The sequence below is a fragment of the Pollachius pollachius genome (genome assembly GCF_949987615.1).
Source record: "Pollachius pollachius genome assembly, chromosome: 2".
In the NCBI taxonomy this organism is placed as follows: domain Eukaryota; kingdom Metazoa; phylum Chordata; class Actinopteri; order Gadiformes; family Gadidae; genus Pollachius; species Pollachius pollachius.
The window spans coordinates 13,055,818-13,075,856 of record NC_136935.1 but is presented as its reverse complement, the minus strand read 5'-3'; the positions used below and the strand labels follow the sequence as shown (position 1 = coordinate 13,075,856).

Below are 20,039 nucleotides of genomic sequence, written 5' to 3'. Positions count from 1 at the left end.
GGAAGGAAGTCTATTGTTTGGCGCTCTTCTCCCAGTTCCTCCCGCCCTTCGCACTCCTTGGATATCTGCTCTTTGTTCCTCCTGCCAGCCGCTTCGCTGTACTCGGCCACGCTTATACCATCGTCAGAGCCACTCAGGGCCAGTTTATTGTCTAGTTCTTTCCCCGACCACACGAAAACGATCGTAAATCCATTGCGGTGCAACTTCCGACTTGCTAGCGCCGCTGGGTGCAGGTGGCTTCACCGCCGCTTCCTAAGAATAGCGGTAATTGAAGTTTCCTTATTTGTTTCTCCTTATAGAAATGACGCAACAACCGGCTCAAACAAACCCCTTTTAAGAGGTCTTGTCGTTTCGACTTACTCCATTGCATCATTGGACCGCCATTTTCTGGGGTTAGTGCCATTGGAACATTGCCAAGCTCATTCCTGGGGAGCCATTGGACTTTTGTCTTATCTCCCTGTGACTCTCTAGAGTGGGAGCAGATGTTAAATCTTCCTGGTGACAGATGTCAAAATCACTGCACAAATGCACTTTGGTCCAGGAAGTTATGCTTTGGGGTACTCGCTTCCTCCTCACTATTTTAAACTCTGGAATAGAGTTCCATTTGAGTATTTTACCTTTCAGGAAAATCTATTTAAACCATTGTATTTGTTATTTGTCATGGGGGCAGGCAGCAGCATACCCGAAGCCAGATTCCCTTTTCCCAGTAACACAGTGGCTTGCTTGTTTTTTTTCAACCCAGAAATGGGTATCCTCCAGAGATAACATGTACTCACGTTAACGCAGTCACACGACTCTTAATTAACCTCCTTCTTCACCTGTTCAAACCTTATCTACAAAGCTAGCCAAACTTCAAGAACTGCTTTTGTCCAGTAACGGGATGGTCTTGTAGTGCATAGGGTATTGGTTGAAGGCTTCTGTGATTCTACCCCAATGTCTACAGTCCACCTGTAGGCATAATTTGGCAAGATACCCTTACCCCTACCTGTTCCTTCAAGGTATCTAAGACACATCTTTGGCAAGTGTGGATAAAGTGTCTTGATACAATTGACAAGTTAATATCTAAAACAAAAACGGAATACACACACTACGCACACTATCCGCAGAGGTTATTTATCCCACTTAACCTTCAAGCTTATCTCTAGTCTACTGCATCAACAATTATTAGGTCCGGGTTTGTCTGTGTGTGTGTCTCTCCCTCTAGTGGCCCCATCTGTTGTAAAGGCTGAAATTGTGTCTGTATGTATGTCTGGGATGACTGCCAACTGGAGTCTGTCTGTCTACAGTCTCTCCCGCTCTCTCTCTCTCTCTCTCTCTCTCTCGCTCTTTCCCTCTCCTGTGTCAGGCCACTTGCTGTGTGGTTAAGTGACCTGAACGGAGCCTCTGATTGGTCGGGAGGAATGGGACGTTCTCCCCAAGAGAAAAAGAGACGCTCACTTTAACTTCACAACCTCACCATGAATGTGGGCCTTTGATTGTGTGTGTGTGTGTGTGTGTGTGTGTGTGTGTGTGTGTGTGTGTGTGTGTGGGGGGGGGGGGGGGTTTGTGTGTTTGTGTGTGTGTGCACGTGAGAGAGAGTTTATGGAGAGGGGTGCATGTGAGACAATTAATGTGTATGTGTGAGAGAGAGTTGGTCTAATGTGTTACTGTGTTGGTGTGTGTGTGTTTGTATCCCTGATTCCTCAGTGTTCTTTGTAGGTGCTGAGTGGGCCCCCTCATTGTGTCCGCCCGGTTGCTCTTCATGTGAGCTGCCAGTGTGTCCTGGAACAAGCCACTGTTGTTGGTCCTTGAACGTTTTCCAGAAGTCTCTTTCAAACGGCTCACACAAATTAGTGGCACTTTTAGATGCCACACAGAACCAAACACAGACGGCGCTGTTTTTGTTTTTGTGGTTTACCTAGACACACACACACACACAGACGCACGCATGCACACTTCAACCAACGCAACACACACACGTCAATCAGCTGTTAAATTCTGGAAAAGCTGAAAGTTTCACTAAAAAGAAGGGCAGAGCTATTCATAACCATTTGAAGAAGGTGACAGTCTCCCTCGCTTTCCTCGCTGTCATTTTATAAACCCTCCTGTCCCTCCTTTTTATTATTCACTGCCTTTGGTGTCAGCCTCCAGCCCTCCATCTCCCTCCTTTCTCTTTATCTCAGTCCTCCCTCGCTCTCCTCATTTTCTCTCTCTTGCCCTCTCTCTCGCTCTCTCTCCGTTCCTGGAGTGCAGACCACGTCTCTGTCTGCTGCCGTGGCGACGGAAAGGGGTGAAGGCAGTGGTGATGTCATTGCTCCGTGAAGTGCTCAGGGGCCATGGGTTAAAAGCATGGATTGGATTAGCTACCCCTGTCTCGCCTTTTTTTAAGATTTCAATAAAGGAGAGTGATGTGGGGAGGGGTTCACCGACAAGATGGCCACCACTTTATTAGAATATCTCCATTCTCCTTTGCTTCAAGGTGTGGCGGTGGCTGAAAGTGTTGTTGAGAACCTGTTTTTGATCCTAAACTCTGCCTGGTCTCTGTACTCTGGTTGAGTTGGCGGAGACGTCAGACAAAACACATCAGACTGCCTAAGATTAATCTTTTCTGTTAAAATATTAAGGAGCTGTTCTCTGTTGTTTTGATATAAAAAGTGATAAAAATGAACATGAGACACTCATGCAGACCAAAATGTAAAAAAAAATGATGAATCCTGTTCTAGTTTGCACACAAAATCTAACTTTTATATAAAGAAATAAGTCTACATCTTATGTTTCACCGAACACCGATAATACAGATACGTGATGCAAGTGTTTAATGGTGTAGCTGTTAACAGTACACGGGAACAGCAGAACTCAACCTGTGTTTTGGTTATTCCCGTGGTTTCTGGACAGGTACCCCAATTGTAACCATGGTAACATGGCCTGGCACACAGATTTTCATGGTGACGTAGCAAAACCTTTTCAGGGACGCTGGAGGAATGCAGGAAGATTGACTTCCTGCCTGAGGAGAGTAAATTCCTCCACTTCCTGTCAGGATGTCAGTCGGCCCTGCGGTCGCTAGGCAGGACAGGAAGTGAATATCACCATGGAAATCCTCACTGTATATGTGTGTGCAGTGGGATGTATTGGTAATTTTTGTGTGTGTGTGTGTGTGTGCAAATTATGTGTGTCTCGCTAAAAGTGTGTTTGAATTTGTCCCGCTAATGTCCATTTGTGTGTTTCTACATCTGTCTCTGTAAGTGATGTGTGTGTCACCTCTTCAGGGCACTGCCCATTCTAGGCGGCCTCTTTTCCTCTCAATATGTCCTTGTTTAGGTTTCACACACACACACACACACACACACACACACACACACACACACACACACACACACACACACACACACACACACACACACACACACACATTATTACCTTACAATCAAGAAAACTTCAGTTAATCTCTTTTTGAAGATAGACTGAAGGACCTTCATCAGAACAGAAAACACAAGCAACACAATGGGGTGCGTTCCATCCTTAACCACGTTTCTGGTACGGCCTCTAAGGGCATGAAAACGTTGCGGTCCTCAAATACCTGACTTCTAGGCCGCACCGTGTTGTATACATTCTTATTGCACAATACGGGTGTTGATTGGACTTTTTGTTTCAATGTTATCATTTGTGTCCTATTGAAAATTTGTAAGGGTTTGATTTATTTTTTAAGAGAACTCATTTGAAAGTTGAAATATCTGTTGGCATTGCTTTCTGGAACACAATATCCCGGTAATTAAAATTTTCAAGCACAAACCACTGGTGCTGAATATGGCACAAAGGAAGAATCCAACATCTTTTTTGCAGACAAAGAGGTAAAAACATGAGATGTCAATCTCATTTGCGAGATGATTTCGCTGTAGGTCTGCTCCATTGAAATTCAATTTTTGTTTCAGCAGCGTGCGGGAATAAACTCAAGGTTGAGCAAGCGGGATTTTTTTTGTTTTGTTTATGGTGTTTATTTTATTTATTTCATCTTTTTTCTTTTTTTTTGCATCGGGCGTTATCTGAGGATGGAAGGACAGACGGGTGTGTGGGTTGTCGTGGCCGAATGAAGCCCATCCACAGGTGGTCTGGTAATTCTGCGGCGGTAATTGCCTCGTAAAGTGTATTTACGTGCGCCTAGACTACTCATCCGCACGGCGGGGGGCCGCGGGACCACAGAAAGAGGTTGAGCGCTCGCTGAGGAAAATGGGAGGGATAACGCAGCATCCCGCGGTGAGACCATTCCCCAGGACACTTACTGCACATGGCGGGAATACTGTGATTGTTGTGTTGTGTGGGACGCGCCTCTTTCTGCCAGCGCCATTAAGATCCACTAATGAAGATGATGGAGCCCCGGGAGGAATTGAGTGGTTTAATCTTTAATTCAATTGAAATGTCATTGTATGTGTCTCTTTTAAAAGGCAGGTGACATGGGCGCATTTGTTCCTGTTTTGAATGGACTCAAAGTTTCTGCTGAAATCACTTTTGATTTTTTCACTTTGATCATTTGTCGTGAAATGTTCCAAAAGAGAGGTGGGAAAAAAGACATTGTCACTTTTGAGCCACAATTGTGAAAAGCACAAGATAGTTTTGCTTCATCCTCATTTTGCTAGAAAATGGGTCCTAAAAGTCTGCTCTATATGTCTTCACATACATGTGTTTTAACTCATTCCCTTCTTTAGAAGACATTTCTCCTTTTAACAACTTTTGGATGGCAAGTCTTACATGACTGGCACAGATGAATCCAATCTCAGGGGTCTTGACCTCCTGGGTGTGAAAAAAACTGAAATCTGCAGATATTCGAAAATAACCGAATGAATCAAAATGTTTACCAATGTTTTCTGTAGTTGTGAATATGATTAGACAGTGTCTGTGGTTGGCTGCCTTTTCCTTTATCCATGGCATCATTTGTCATTCCTAACACAGAAGGGGAGATTAAAATCGTGTGTCAAGTTAACCGTCGCTGTTATAACGATCATTTAGATCCCAAATGTTTGGCTTGACCCTGTCTATCCGGTCCCCTTGTGTCTTTTGGCTGATACTGTGTTTATCTAATACTGTATTAATCTTGTCTTCCTGTGTCTTCTTTTTTTTTGTATCCATCTTCAGATGCAATGGCAACTCCTTCTCCTGCCAAAAGTATGGGTGAGCCCGGAATCACCCCGCTGTCTCCCTCACACATCCAGGTGAAACAACACCCTAACCCTCACCCCTTTTACCCTTCCCTCACACATCCAAGTAAGAAACACCCTAACCCTCACCCCTTTTACCCTAACCCTCACACATCCCCGTGAGAAACACTCTAACCCTCACCCCTTTTACCCTAACCCTCACATATCCCCGCGAGAAACACCTTAACCCTCAGCCCTTTTACCCTATCCCTCACACATCCCCGTGAGAAACACCCTAACCCTCACCCCTTTTACCCTAACCCTCACATATCCCCGCGAGAAACACCTTAACCCTCAGCCCTTTTACCCTAACCCTCACACATCCCCGTGAGAAACACCCTAACCCTCACCCCTTTTACCCTAACCCTCACATATCCCCGCGAGAAACACCTTAACCCTCAGCCCTTTTACCCTAACCCTCACACATCCCCGTGAGAAACACCTTAACCCTCAGCCCTTTTACCCTAACCCTCACACATCCCCGTGAGAAACACCTTAACCCTCAGCCCTTTTACCCTAACCCTCACACATCCAGGTGAGAAACACCCTAACCGACACCACTTTTACCCTAACCCTCACACATCCAGGTGAGAAACACCCTAACCGACACCACTTTTACCCTAACCCTCACACATCCAGGTGAGAAACACCCTAACCCTCACCCCTTTTAGCCTAACCCTCAACCTTTTTACTCTACCCTCAAACACCAAGGTGAGAATCACCTAACCCTCATCCCTTTAACCCTGCCCTCACACATCCAGTTGAGAAGCACCCTTCTCCCCCCCCCCCTACACTGGGTTTAAACCTGTCCCCTGTGTGGCCCCGCCCCCAGCAGGAGGACACGGACCAGGTCCCCTCAGGCCCCTCCTTCGTGGTGGTGGTGGCCATCGACTTCGGCACCACCTCCAGCGGCTACGCCTACGCCTTCACCAAGGAGCCGGAGTGCATCCACACCATGAGGTGACCTGTCTGTCTCTCTGTCTGTGACAGTCGGTATGCCCGTCTGTCTGTCCGTCTGTCCGTCTGTGAGTGGTCAGCATGCCTGTCGGTCTCTGTGTGTTTATGTTTGTCTCGACCCTGAGTGAATTGATACAACTAACCAATTTAACTTAAATTTAGCCTTACCTGACTAGATGAAAATATCAATTTGGCCAGGAATTTAAAGCTAAATCTATCTTGAAATAGAATTGATTTAAGTTTCAACAATCTTTCCAACTCTTTGCCTCTTCAACCGTCACCTGTTGCTGCTATGGTTACTTTATGTTGAGTTATTTGAACACACCTGTGATGCGCTGACAATGGCAGGAAGCAGACATGCATGAAGGTGGGATTTAAGGATACCAGTTAGTGAGTGTGCCCTCCTTGGAGAAGCCTATAATTATACCTTTGGCTCCGGGTCGGCTATGGTGGAGCCCTGGGAGGTCAGTCCCCCTTCCATCAGTAGCTTCTTCCATGAGGCCAGTGCACTGTGTCGTACATGGAGACAGATGGAGCGATAATGGCATACTTCATTCATGTCCAAGGTCAGGCTCGAGCCAAGTTTGGCCCCACCACCAATTAACTGCCTCATTGACTCACTAGTGTACAACCTCTGACCTCCGAGTGTAATCATTGCTAACGTTACCCGGAAACCAATGGGACTCTAGCTGACCTATTGGTTAACACTACAGGTGGTGTTTTAACACAGAGCTACAAACAGCAGGTCTGTGTACTTTAGCCTGCTCTAATCCTCCAAACAAAACATGTACAAATACACACCCAGAGTTTCCACTGTCTACTAGTTTCCCTTCATGCATTTTTGTGTTAGTTTTTGTTCCATATCATAACATGGTAGGCCTCATTAGGGATGCTTGACAATGATCCGTTTGACTTTCTCTCCTAGTTGTGATGTCGTGAAATATTATTTTACAGCCAAACCGTAGAATAGATGGATATAGATAGAGTGCTAGGACGAAGGATAGAACATTCCTTAGAACGGTGCATTGAATAATGGATGAAACGCGAGCTAGAAGATGTATGGCATGCTAGATGAATGGTGTGATTCACGGATTGGTAGATGGTACAGCTTAGCAGGTGACATCAGAACACAGTTTCAGTTGGGCTTCCCTCTTGGTCACTGCCTTCAAACAACTCCCTGACCTACGGTGGGGGATGGGTGGAAGACAGTTGACCCCCTTGTGGGGTCTGTCACATTCCGTTCTTTTCTTCTGGAAAGACGAATAAGCAGTTATCAGACAGCTGCAGATTTTCACCATTCAGAGCTCAGAGTTAAGCAAATACAGTTACACACGGTTTATATTTAGGATTTTTTTTCTCTTTTACTTCTGAAAAGGAAAGGTTATGTATGGGTGACTTTGATTTTCTTTGATTTTCTTTTTTTCTTTCTTTACTCTTCTTTCTTTTAAGACATGATATTGGTTTAAAAACTTTGATAACCTTCCAAAGAATTTGATGTTGTTAACTCTGATATACATTGAAAGATTTTGAAAGGCATTCAAAATATCTATTTGAATGCCATTATAAGCATTGAAAGATTTTGAATCAAAGCTAGATATTTTCTCAATGATGTATTCAGGGATGTGTCACAGACAGAGTTGTCCCAATGGCCCCAGTGACGGCAGTGAGGTTTAAACACGACAACAAGTGTTTCTAATGGCTTTTTCATGGACAGAGTCCTCTCCAAACGCCCATCCATTAGAAAAGATGACTCTGTTAAGGGGAGCAGTCTCAAAACCTTCTGACCCAAAACCGTCTTTGTCTGCAGCCACACTTTCTTTTGAGAACTATTATCATTCACTATCAGTGAGGTTCCAATGGCAAAATACCTGCAAAACCCAATACACTAGGACTTATTTTGAATCCTACCATTTAACAGGCCCATACTACCCAGGTTAATGTACAGTATTCATGTTCATTTGTCATTTGTTCAGATTTCAAGGGTTTTTTGAAAGTTAATCATAAAATCGTTTTGTTACATAAAACGTTTTATTATCGATTTTAAATAAACGTTTTCGAGGTTTGCAACGCGTGACAAACCGCCATATGTACGATATGCACGATAGCCCTGATGCTTTCTTTGTTTGGCGACGGCACTAGCAGCTCATGAATGGTGACTATAAATTATGTTTTAGTGGCCGCCATCATGGCTTCCCCACATTAGGCAGATACTACCATCCAAAGGAGATGTGCTTTTCCTAATAATAGTAGCACATTGGCGGCTAACGCCAATAATAGCTGGCCCTCATTATTCAAGAAATGCAGAAGCTTAACTCAATTAGCCTGGAGACCGGAGCCGAGATGGCCTTTCTCCGAAGGAACAGGATTTGACATGATTTCAAATGCCCTCTAACCATGTTCAGAGTAGATTTGGTCTCAATGGGCATTAGGGGGCTATATGGTTACTCCTTCATCTGGTGGATGAGGGAGGGTATTTCAATACTCTTTGTAGTATGCATTTTTGTATGTATTTTTTGAAGAGTGAATACCACGAATCCTTGAAAGAGTAGTTACATGGCATTTTTAATTACATTTATGATACGCATTTATACATATATGTATCACAGCCAAATACAGGCTGACGTTAAGAGTAGGGGCCAAGTGTTTTCTGTTGGTACAGGCTGTAGATTGTGTCTCCTGTTTGCACAGTTAATCAGACTTGATACATGCAAAAAAATGCACAGAATGTCAATAAACTTTTCTTCTACCAGAACAGCCATTTAGGTATTTATCAATTAACAGAAGTGCTGACCTAGAACGATACATAACCCTACCCTTAGGATATTGATTGCTCAAATTTCTTCAATGCTGCGTGTAACTGCCGGTATGTCGTGTCCATCTTGCTTTCTCAGTAAGTAAGTAACAAACGTTTATTTAAATGGCACAGACAGGATGTCGCAGTACATTACAGCAGCATTACTAGAAGACAGTAAATGACAGATGCATAAAACCACAAAGCAGTGCTGGTACAAAGGTGTCTTTAACTGCCCTGAGTCCATGTCTTGTATGGTCAAAGCAAGAGGGAGCCAGACGTCTGGTTCTACTGCTACAACTCATTTTTCAAAACCGAACCCCCTCTTTAAAATACGCTTTGGTCTTTTCAACAGTGGGTGTGGCTCCTTCTTTGTCTCAGTATTCCCTTTAACCTGTCCTCCAATCAGACGCTGGGAAGGTGGAGACCCCGGCGTATCCAATCAGAAGACCCCGACCACCATCCTGCTGACGCCAGACAGGAAGTTCCACAGCTTCGGTTACGCGGCGCGTGACTTCTACCACGACCTCGACCCGTCCGAGTCCAAACAGTGGCTCTACCTGGAGAAGTTCAAGATGAAGCTCCACACTACCGCGGTACTCACGCACTAACTCACTCACTCTTGATCGTTCTCATTCACTCACTCACTCACTCACCTATGATACAAACACACACACACACACACACACACACACACACACACACTAATACTATAGCCCTGTGGACCATGCACACACACACACACACACACACACACACACACACACACACACACACACACACACACACACACACACACACACACACGCACTGAGACTATCTAGGTCAAGGGAGGAGGCAGCTTTAAAAGAAAGGCTTAATTTGGTGAGGGGAATGTCATGTGAAATGTAGAACTATAAATAATGCATAAATGAATAAGAAATCTCACAAGGGCACCTAATAATGAATAAAGCACATTCAAATCCAATTGTGGTCACCTCCTGTGACCATACCATTATGAATGAAAGTACTGCGTCAAATGGTGCTCTAACATGTTATCCATAACATTATTACTTTAGCCGCCTCCCTCTTCTCATTATCCAATCAGAATCTGTCCACTGAGACAGACATCCAGGCAGCCAATGGGAAGAGGGTGAAGGCCCTGGACATCTTTGCGTACGCCTTGGCCTTCTTCAAGGAGCAGGCTCTGAAGGTAGAACTGTCCGCACTGTTCCTGGATCTGCGTTCTGTCCTTCTCTTAATCATTCTCTGCAGTACATTTCTAAACATTTCAGTGAAAACTTGACCTCACTTTCACCTTTGTCATAACAAAGGTGTGAATTTGATCAAACGTTGAACATGTTTTTATTGGGTAAATAAAATATTTTTAAGGGTTGTGTTGCATGAATAGTTTGTGTTATTGATGTTATATTGGGGAGTTGTGTTGAATAACGAATTGTGTTATATTAATAGTTTGTGTAACTGATGGTGTTTTTGGGTGTTGTGTTCTATAACCTATTGTTGTGTTTAATGAATAGTTCTTGTTACTGATGGGGTTTTCAGGAGCTGAGCGACCAGACGGGCGGAGACTTCGACAACAACGACGTGAGATGGGTCATCACAGTGCCCGCCATCTGGAAGATGCCCGCCAAGCAGTTCATGAGGGAGGCAGCCTACAAGGTACACACACACACACACACACACACACACACACACACACACACACACACACACACACACACACACACACACACACACACACACACACACACACACACACACACACACACACACACAGCTGAAGAATGCTTACCATGCAGTTGTACTGCAATGATTCTCTCCCAGAGACAGGGTGGGGGAGGGGGAAAGAGAGGGAGAAAGGGGGAGAGTGAAGATGCTGTCGGTCGAACAGTCATTAATCCAGACTCGCATGCAAACAATGTGGTGGGAGGTACACACCCACCCGGCCTCCTACAGATGTACTTGGCATTGCTTTGACCTACAGTGTGTGGTGGAGGACAGAGAGATAGAGAGTTGCTAAAACTGAGATGTAATGGCTGAAGTGTGTGTGTGTGTGTGTGTGTGTGTGTATGTGTGTGTGTGTCTAACCAGGGTGTGGCTGCAGTTCTTCCAGCCTTTAGACTCACTCACTCATTCACCCTCACACGATTCATGATCCTCTCTCAGCCTAGTCCTCTGCTAAATCTCTAGCTGTTGTCGGGCTGTTATTACATGATGAAGCACGCGGTGACTCAGCCGTTTCATCTCCAGGACTCCTGTAGCAACGTCGCGCTGGTCACTGAGATGAACCAAGGGAAGGAATAAAAGCAGGCTGATGAATGTTTCAGAGGGCGAGGTGCATTCCCCTGCAGAGCGCAGAGGGAGTTACTGAGCCTTAAATCAGCTGAGAGCTGCCTGTGAGTCGCACTACAAGAGAAACGATCGTAGCATTGATCGCTATGGCCGGATCATAACGTCCGCATGGACCGCCATGCTTGAAAAACGACACAACAGGGAGCCGTGAAAACCTCATCAGCGTGTGTGGGGGTTTAAGAGAGAGTGTGTGTGTGTGTGTGTGTGGGGGGGTGGGGGGGGTCGGGGGGGGGGGGGCAGGGGCAGGGGCAGGGGCAGAGACGGAGAGACGCCCTGGTCACCTGATATCTGCAGTGGGACAGAGGGCCAGAGAGCAGGGGGAGACAGAGAGTAATACAGAGAGAGTGCAATGATGAGAGAGGGAGCAAGTGAGGAGAGAGGGAGAGGAGAGAGGGATAGAAGGGGGGGGGGGGGTTGTGATAGGTTTGGAGAGTGAGAGGGGGGGAGTAATGGGATATAGAAAGGAAAGATGATCACACCACGGGCTAGAGGATGTGGTCGATGGGGGGGGGGAGAGAGAGAGAGAGAGAGAGAGAGAGAGAGAGACTACAGTGAACAAGAGACAAAGACGGATGATGATGAGGGGGGAAAAGGAGATTAGGAGAAGGAAAGAAGGGAGAGAGAAGTGGATATTTGGAGTAGAAGGAGGGAAAGTGAATAAGAAGGGATGACAGAGATGTGGTGGAGAGACCCAGAGGGGGGTCAGAGAGGAGGGGGTTAAGGGAGGCTTGCAGCAGTGACTCAACATTTATCAAATGTTTACGACCCAGCGACCTGATATCCCACCCACCTGGGGAATATAGGCGCTCTCGCTCGCTCGTTGTGCGCTCCTTTTCTCTCTCGCTCACTCTTAACATTCTATCTCTTTCTACAGCGCTCTATTTATCTCCCTTGCTTTATTCCTATCTCTTTCGTGGATTACCCCCCTACATTACCTCCACATCTACCCCTCCACTACATCACCTCTACATTTACCCCTCTAGAACCCCTACCCCACCTCCACATCTACCCCTCCACTACATCATCTCTACATTTACCCCTCTAGAACCCCTCCCCCTACATTACCTCTACATTTACCCCTCTATAACCCCTCCCCCACCTCCACATTTACCCCTCCACTACATCACCTCTGCATTTACCCCTCTAGAACCCCTACCCCACCTCCACATTTACCCCTCCACTACATCACCTCTACGAAGTGACTTGACGAGCCTGTTTCCCCTGAGGTCCTCACAGTCCAAGTATAAAGTTATTTATCATGGGTTCCTGACTCCTTCCTTCTTGCATTGAATGGCATCCCCTTTTACAATTGTAATAACATTTGTAATATTTCAAGTAAATCTGAACCCTGACTTGTCTTAAAAGCCGGAATGGATTTCTCTGTTTTCTGCTAATCGTTTAGTCTGGCCTGGTCACCCGTGACAACCCAGAGCAGCTGATCATTGCCCTGGAACCTGAAGCAGCGTCTATCTACTGCCGCAAGCTCCGCCTCCACCAGATGATTGACTTGGGCACTCGGACCACTCAGAACGGCCACAGCCCCACCGACAACGTAGGGGGACAGATGACCCCAGGTAGGAATTGAACCCTTATCTGTTTGTTGGCTAGCCAGGCTTACCTAATCAGAAGTAAACTAGGCTAAGATATTTTTAGGCTATCTAGGCTTAGTAACTTTAAGGAGAGCTAAGCTTGCCATTTGTTGAATAGCTCACCTAACCAGAGGTAAACTAGGCTAAAATATTTGTAGGCTAGCTAGGTAAACATTCTTGTAAGCTAACTAGGCTCACCCCATAATTTGCTGGGTAGAATGGATGTTCCTCAAATTTTTTTTTTTATTATTAATTTTATTAAAAGAACCATATGAAATGCTTAATACAATATGTTTAGCAACAAATCTTGCTTTTAAATGAGGCTGGAAAGGATGACATTTCCAATGTACTTCATTGCAGCTGGCTCCCCTGGACGGAAGGTGTTCAGCCTTGCACCAATTTAACCGTTGTCAGGCAGGAACCAAGTAGTAATGAGTTTCTAGCTTTGGAGGTTTCAATCTAAAAAGTCCTAAAATGAATCAACTGTCAAGACGTGATAACAATGCCGTCATTAGATGTATTCGATCCATTCCCTACTGATTACTGTGAGCAAGTTAGCAGCCGTTTAATTCAACCCAGTGCAGAGTAGACATGAGTAGCCTTGATATCATCAGGTGGTTCATGGTTTATTTTCTGCGCAACAGACAGAAATCATAGGCATGCCTCCAGACTAGAACAAGGCGAGCAGAGCGCCGTGAGCCAGTGAGTGTGCAGCTACAGAGCTTCTATGCATATCTATATGTTCAATATATAACAATGCAATCTTTTAGCGGGAGCTTGAGATTGTTCATTCACTCTTGGAGATTGAAGCAATATCACACCGGAGGCAGTGCTGTCATGCTAAACATCAGCATGGCTGCGGTCGCTCGAAGGTACGAGGCCACAGGCAAAGTACCGAAGATAGCTGCAGCCGTGCTGATAAACAGTGTAACAGCACGACCTGTTCTCATCGTTCTGGGGGAGTATAGATGATTTCATGCCGTTTCAGAGTAAAGAAACCATGATCCTCCTGATTCATACTACTTATGTTTTAATACAGCTAACAGTTCTACAAGCGCCATTTATGAGTTAACGGTATTAAGCCCAAATGGATAATGATTTGTTAATTAATCATTTATTTTGCTCCATCAACATAAAATAGACCTGCAACTAGACTGAGACTATTGCCAAGCAACAGTTAAGACAGTTAAGACAGTTAAATGTGTATTTCTGGTGCAGACTAGCCATTGCAGCAACGACTTGTTGACCGGTCGATCGTCTGGATCTCCATCGAAATCCCTGCCGTCTAGGCTTATAAAGCACATTTAGAAGTGGGTACTATATAATTACTGTGGTTTGACCATGCCAAAATGTTATTTGTGCATACTAGTGAATGCTTGTGCTCTGTATTTGTAGGTTTTAGTAGTTATTGCACCACACTCATTCTCAACATGTTTGGGTTTGCAAGTTGTTGTCCTTTTCTTTATTTTTGCAATTCTCCGACATCCTCTGCAGAAACTCTGATACTATTTCAAGCGCACTCCCTTTTCGGTTCCCAGTACTAGATACCTCAGCTGGTTTAGTATATTCCACAATGGTTCAATAGTGTATAAGCATGGGATGTCGTCATTTACATTAGACAATACAGGTTATGTACAGACTATGAATTATTGAAACATGTTCTGCTCACCATAAGCGTATTATTCCTCCTTGTTCATGGCAGAGCATGTGCCAACTTGGTCAATAATGGAACAAAACAAATGTGTCAACTAAAGAAATGTCAATGCCATCTCTTTTCTAAAGGCATTCAAAGCGTTACTCCTGTGAAAAGTTGTCACAGTGTTCCTCTGTTGAGGCTTTCACAACAAAAATAGCAGCTCACGTTTGGAAAGCCCCATTGATTCTATATTGATGCTGCACACAGTGAGGTCTTGTGCATGTGTTGCCCTTGTGCTGAAATGAAAGAGCTAAGGTGGTATTGATTTGAGGGAGATGGTCTGTCTTTCAGATGGGAGGTCATACTATCGTTCCTGTTTTTAGATCTTAATCAATTCCCTTTTACACAACGGCTTGTGTTCAATAACGAGCGGGTTCAGACCCGACGGTTCTTTCTTTGTGGCGTAAGAATGTTTTCCCTGTGTTCACATGGCTGAATGTCTACCTCTGAAGCCATAGGGTGGAAGACTTGTAGCATGGTACAGTTTCTGTCAGGACACTTGTGATCAATAGGGGAAGGTACAAGGTGCTTCTTGGTGGAATGTTAGTGTCCATAGCTAACTAGTTAATTTATACTACAATTATTATAGTAGCTAGTTAATATCCTTGGCCTATACCTTAGAATATGAGGGTACTGAATGGGGAAACATCAAGCTTGTCTAGGGAGCTGCTTCATCTGCTTGTTTTGAAAACATTGTAGTTTGCAACATAAACCTAAATTGTCATCAAGCATCCAACTTTTCAGACACCTGTTTTCTGAAAATAGTGGATTATTCTTTTCTCAGCACAAGCTTATGAAGCATTGCTCTTACATTGTACCCTTTATATATGGTATACTTGGCAGTTTGGGGTCCAGAGCACTGTTCTATTTAAATAGTGCTGACCCTGAGTAAAAATTAACAACCTTTAGTAGTGAAATGGCATGGGATTTAGGTCTCATGGTGATATCGATGATATTGATATTTACTAAATGTACAATTTTATGTAGACGGTGACTGTGTAATGTCCCAGCCTCTTTGGAATCTGACGTTAGCCATGCATCTTATGCCTCAATGGTCTCTATTAATAGAAGCATGATCAGATATGTACCAGTAAACGCTGCTATGCCGGGACAGCCATCAGTGTCCTGTTACTAGTTCTATTCTCTGTATCGGTCATTGGATTGTATGAACAATGATGAAATTACAGGTTGCACATAGAAAGTCCTACTACTGATAGTGTCAGTTAATACTGGTTCAATTTATTTTAATGATTTTACTGTTTCTGGTGTTTGGTTGGACTTGAAGATTTATGGGACATACTGTTTATATTCAGGCTTGAATTCAAAATGTAAGAAGATGAACCACATATCTAAATCAGACATTCACTCTAAAACTTTATTTTTTTCAGTTTTGCCTAGATTATCCCAAGAATACATTACTTTTAACAATATTTCTCAACAAATACAAGTGAAGGACATTCATTAATGTAATACGATCTAGTACACGGTTTATCTAACTCCTACATGCTGGCAACTTCACACTTTTCCGCAACTCTAAATAAAGCACCAATGATGAAGTCTGAAGCTTCTCGACCCGAGTTCCAGGAAGTTCAAAAACATTTACATCTTCTGTTGTGCTGTGGAAATTCAACAGGAAAACTCTTGGTTCTGCCCAGCTGCTGAACTTTCCATATAGCCCACGCCCATCCTCAGTGAATCCCATCAATACCTGAACCCTGGTCATTCCAAACCATGCAGCCTCTATCAAGGATATCTAACAGTATATTGAGTATTTGTAATAATCCGGCTGTGACCAAACTCAAATCAAATGGTTAGATAAGCAATGTCTCTCTATGTTAAATCTATTGTAATTAAGGCCAGATTATGTTGCTTTGAAATTGGAATTGGTGTCAATTTAGACCAATTTAGTCCAATCAGAAGCATGCATTTGCATATCATGTGCTGTACTCTTGGTTTAAGCGTTTGGTAATTCTATTCAAACATCACTAGACTGAGCGTAGTAATATTTACTGGGATGTGAAGAGTGATCTTTTTCTGCAATACGTTATGTGAAACTGCTTTGACCAAATATAACGAGGATGAGGGCAAATTATGCAACCACAACTTACGAGTGTGGCTTATAAAACGTTTCCAAGGTTTAAGTATGTCGAAACCATTTTCCATGCCAACTAACTGCCTTGCAGCCACCATTCCCTCGTAATTAGCACACGTTTAACCACACCGGGACCGTCTAATGATAGGGATCTGAATGCTGTTGTGACTGACTTTCGTATATTTATGAATACAAATGAAAGCTGTGGATAGGGAGAACCCAAGCTGTTGTTGTTTTTGTTGTCTGGCTGAGCCGCCTGCTTCCCTCCATTGTAATGTACCGAAGGCTTCACAAACGCTTTCTGTTTCTCCTCACTTACGGGGACCTCTCTGTCTCTCATTAACCAGCAAAGGAGCATGGTCGGCGCAACCGGCAGAGCCGCACATTTATGGTGGAAAATGTCATAGGAGAGCTTTGGTCGGAGCTGGAGGAAGGTAGAGTCTTTGCCTTCCTTTTATTCCCCTTTTTGCTTCCGCACATTACAAATGTTTGCCACTGTTTTGTTTTACATTGCATGTTAACTTCTGTCGCTCTGGTTGTTCCCATGCTTGTCTATGCTTTGCTACATGCTATAAAGTGTGCATGAAGGTGAATGATGTTGGACGATGGAGAAGGGGGTATTGTTGTTGTTGGTTGCATGTTGGTTGACTGTTGTCGATGACTCCTGTGACTAGCCAGGGTCAATCAAAACAAACGTAGCCGGAAAACAAAGATTTGTTAACCCAATGCAAGTACACTGGGGCCCATCATCCAACACATACCGTTTATAGATCTTTTTTGTTATGCGAAAAGAGTTGATATATTAATATTGATTATTTGTAGTTTGCAAACAAAATGGAGACACAGCATGAATGATATATGCTTAACAAAATAAATACCATGAAGAAACGAAATGCATGCGTTCATAATAATCATGAAACACAAATTAAATGTCAAACTTTACCCTAAAGTAGCAGACCAGATAGTTTTCTTTCCTCCTCTACACCGCCCCCCTCCCTCCCTCCCCCTCTCTCTCCATCTTTCCGGCTCAGATGTAGGTCGCTAGCAAGCGATCCATCTGAAGCTTCTCAGCATCTGGTCTACATGTGGTGGCAAGGCTTTGGTTGACTGGTGCTAGCTGCTATAGGAGTGCTAAAAACTAACAAAGGATTAAGGTTGAAATGTATTTCCAGATGTTCACCATTTTTAATGTGTTTCGCTTTGTGTGGTGTGTGTGTGTGTGTGTGTGTGTGTAGGTGATCGCTACGTGGTGGTGGACTGCGGGGGCGGTACCGTTGACCTGACGGTGCACCAGATCCGCCTCCCAGAGGGACACCTGAAGGAGCTCTACAAGGCCTCAGGTACCTGAGGCCTTGTTCCCATTACACTGAGACGTCACTCAGTCTGATCCCAGTCAGAGCACTGCAAGCACATGGAATCACTAATCAAACAAATCACAAGAGCATGGATTGAAAATGGAATTAATATGCTTTTCTTTTTTGTTGGTGTGATAACAATGATGATAACTACACGTCATGTGCTGTTTCAAATCCCCATTGTACCAGAACATAGCAACGACCTTCTTTTTGAAGAAACAATTCACTTTCAACTCTTTTTTATTAATATCAGCCAATCAAATCTGCAGTATAGATCATCTCTGTCCTGGTTTAGTTTAACCATCATTCCCAACTTATTTTTCTTCCCTGGTCCCAGGTGGTCCATACGGCTCCATCGGCATCGACTATGAGTTTGAGAAGCTGCTTTGCAAGATCTTCGGCCAGGACTTCGTGGACCAGTTCAAGGTGAAGCGCCCGGCCGCCTGGGTCGACCTGATGATCGCCTTCGAGTCCCGCAAGCGTGCGGCGGCGCCAGACCGGACCAACCCGCTAAACATCAACCTGCCCTTCTCCTTCATCGACTACTACAAGAAGTTCAGAGGGCACAGCGTCGAACACGCGCTTCGCAAGAGCAAGTGAGCAAACTATCTGTGTTTGTCCGTATCTGGATATTCTCGCTATGGCGGGGCCATCGTCAAAGAGGGAGATCACGATGTCATTGCATTATCCTTAAAGCTGGCGGCCTCTCTTCTCCTCTACTCTCTCTTCTCCTCTCTTACATTTTTATCTTCCTCCTCTCCATCTCCTCTTCCTCCTCCCCCACTCAAACCTGTTCTCCTCCTCCTCAGTGTGGACTTTGTGAAGTGGTCTTCTCAGGGCATGTTGAGGATGAACCCCGACGCCATGAACGCCCTCTTCAAGCCCACCATCGACCACATCATCCAGCATCTCAGTGAGTCAGGCACACGCACTCGCACACACATGCACACACACACACGATGCTCAATTGTGACCGATTTCTAGGCCTTTTCTTTTTTGAGACTAGTCAACTAGTCGTTCCCAGAACGTCAGGTTAACCGTCAGGGAAATTAGTCAAGGAACATCCCTACTTCCAATTAAATGGAGGTCCTCTCTATTTATAGCCGCCCATGCATTCTTAGCCAAATGGCATGTTTAATATTTCAAAGCGTTCTCCTTCCCCTTCCCCCCTGCAGACGAGCTGTTTGAGCGGCCCGAGGTGAGCAACATCAAGTTCCTCTTCCTGGTGGGGGGCTTCGCCGAGTCCCCACTGCTGCAGCAGGCGGTGCAGGTCATGCTGCAGGGCCGCAGCCGCATCATCATCCCGCACGACGTGGGCCTGACCATCCTGAAGGGGGCGGTGCTGTTCGGCCTGGACCCCGGCATCATCAAGGTGCGCCGCTCGCCGCTCACCTACGGCGTGGGCGTGCTCAACCGCTTTGTGGAGGGCAAGCACCCGCCGGAGAAGCTGCTGGTGAAGGACGGCACGCGCTGGTGCACGGACGTGCTGGACACCTTCATCGTGGCCGACCAGTCGGTGGCGCTGGGCGAGCTGGTGAAGCGCAGCTACACGCCGGCGCGGCCCGCGCAGCAGGTCATCGTCATCCACGTGTACTGCTCGGAGCGCGAGGACGCCGCCTTCATCAGCGAGCCCGGCGTGCGCAAGTGCGGCACGCTGCGGCTGGACGTGAGCGGCACGGAGAGCGGCGCCGCCCGCCGGGAGATCCAGACGCTCATGCAGTTCGGGGACACGGAGATCCGCGCCATGGCGGTGGACGTGGCCACGCAGCGCACAGTGCGCGCCAGCATTGATTTCCTCAGCCACTAGAGAGGGAGACGGGGGAGAGAGAGTCGGGAGCGGGCCAGTATTTACTTCCTCAGGAGAGAGAGAGAGAGAGAGAGAGAGAGAGAGAGAGAGAGAGAGAGAGAGAGAGAGAGAGAGAGAGAGAGAGAGAGAGAGAGAGAGAGAGAGAGAGAGAGAGAGAGAGAGAGAGAGAGAGAGAGAGAGAGAGAGAGAGAGAGAGAGAGAGAGAGAGAGAGAGAGAGAGAGACTCCAGCAA

General features: G+C 45.3%; 1 protein-coding gene across 1 annotated transcript in view; it reads left to right on the top strand.

Annotated features, from left to right (window-relative positions):
- hspa12a (heat shock protein 12A) overlaps window positions 1–19,807 on the top strand; it is a gene marked incomplete at its 3' end in the record, with an annotated part of 26,118 nt that extends 6,311 nt beyond the window's left edge. Inside the window, exons 2-12 of the mRNA XM_079730266.1 lie at window positions 5,107–5,183; window positions 6,001–6,128; window positions 9,326–9,512; window positions 10,004–10,108; window positions 10,459–10,575; window positions 12,671–12,842; window positions 16,993–17,079; window positions 17,881–17,985; window positions 18,338–18,596; window positions 18,810–18,913; window positions 19,176–19,807. Of these exons, the coding sequence (XP_079586392.1) occupies window positions 5,107–5,183; window positions 6,001–6,128; window positions 9,326–9,512; window positions 10,004–10,108; window positions 10,459–10,575; window positions 12,671–12,842; window positions 16,993–17,079; window positions 17,881–17,985; window positions 18,338–18,596; window positions 18,810–18,913; window positions 19,176–19,807 (1,973 nt within the window). The remainder of the gene's footprint in view (window positions 1–5,106; window positions 5,184–6,000; window positions 6,129–9,325; window positions 9,513–10,003; window positions 10,109–10,458; window positions 10,576–12,670; window positions 12,843–16,992; window positions 17,080–17,880; window positions 17,986–18,337; window positions 18,597–18,809; window positions 18,914–19,175) is intronic.
- Window positions 19,808–20,039: the final 232 nt, after the last annotated feature.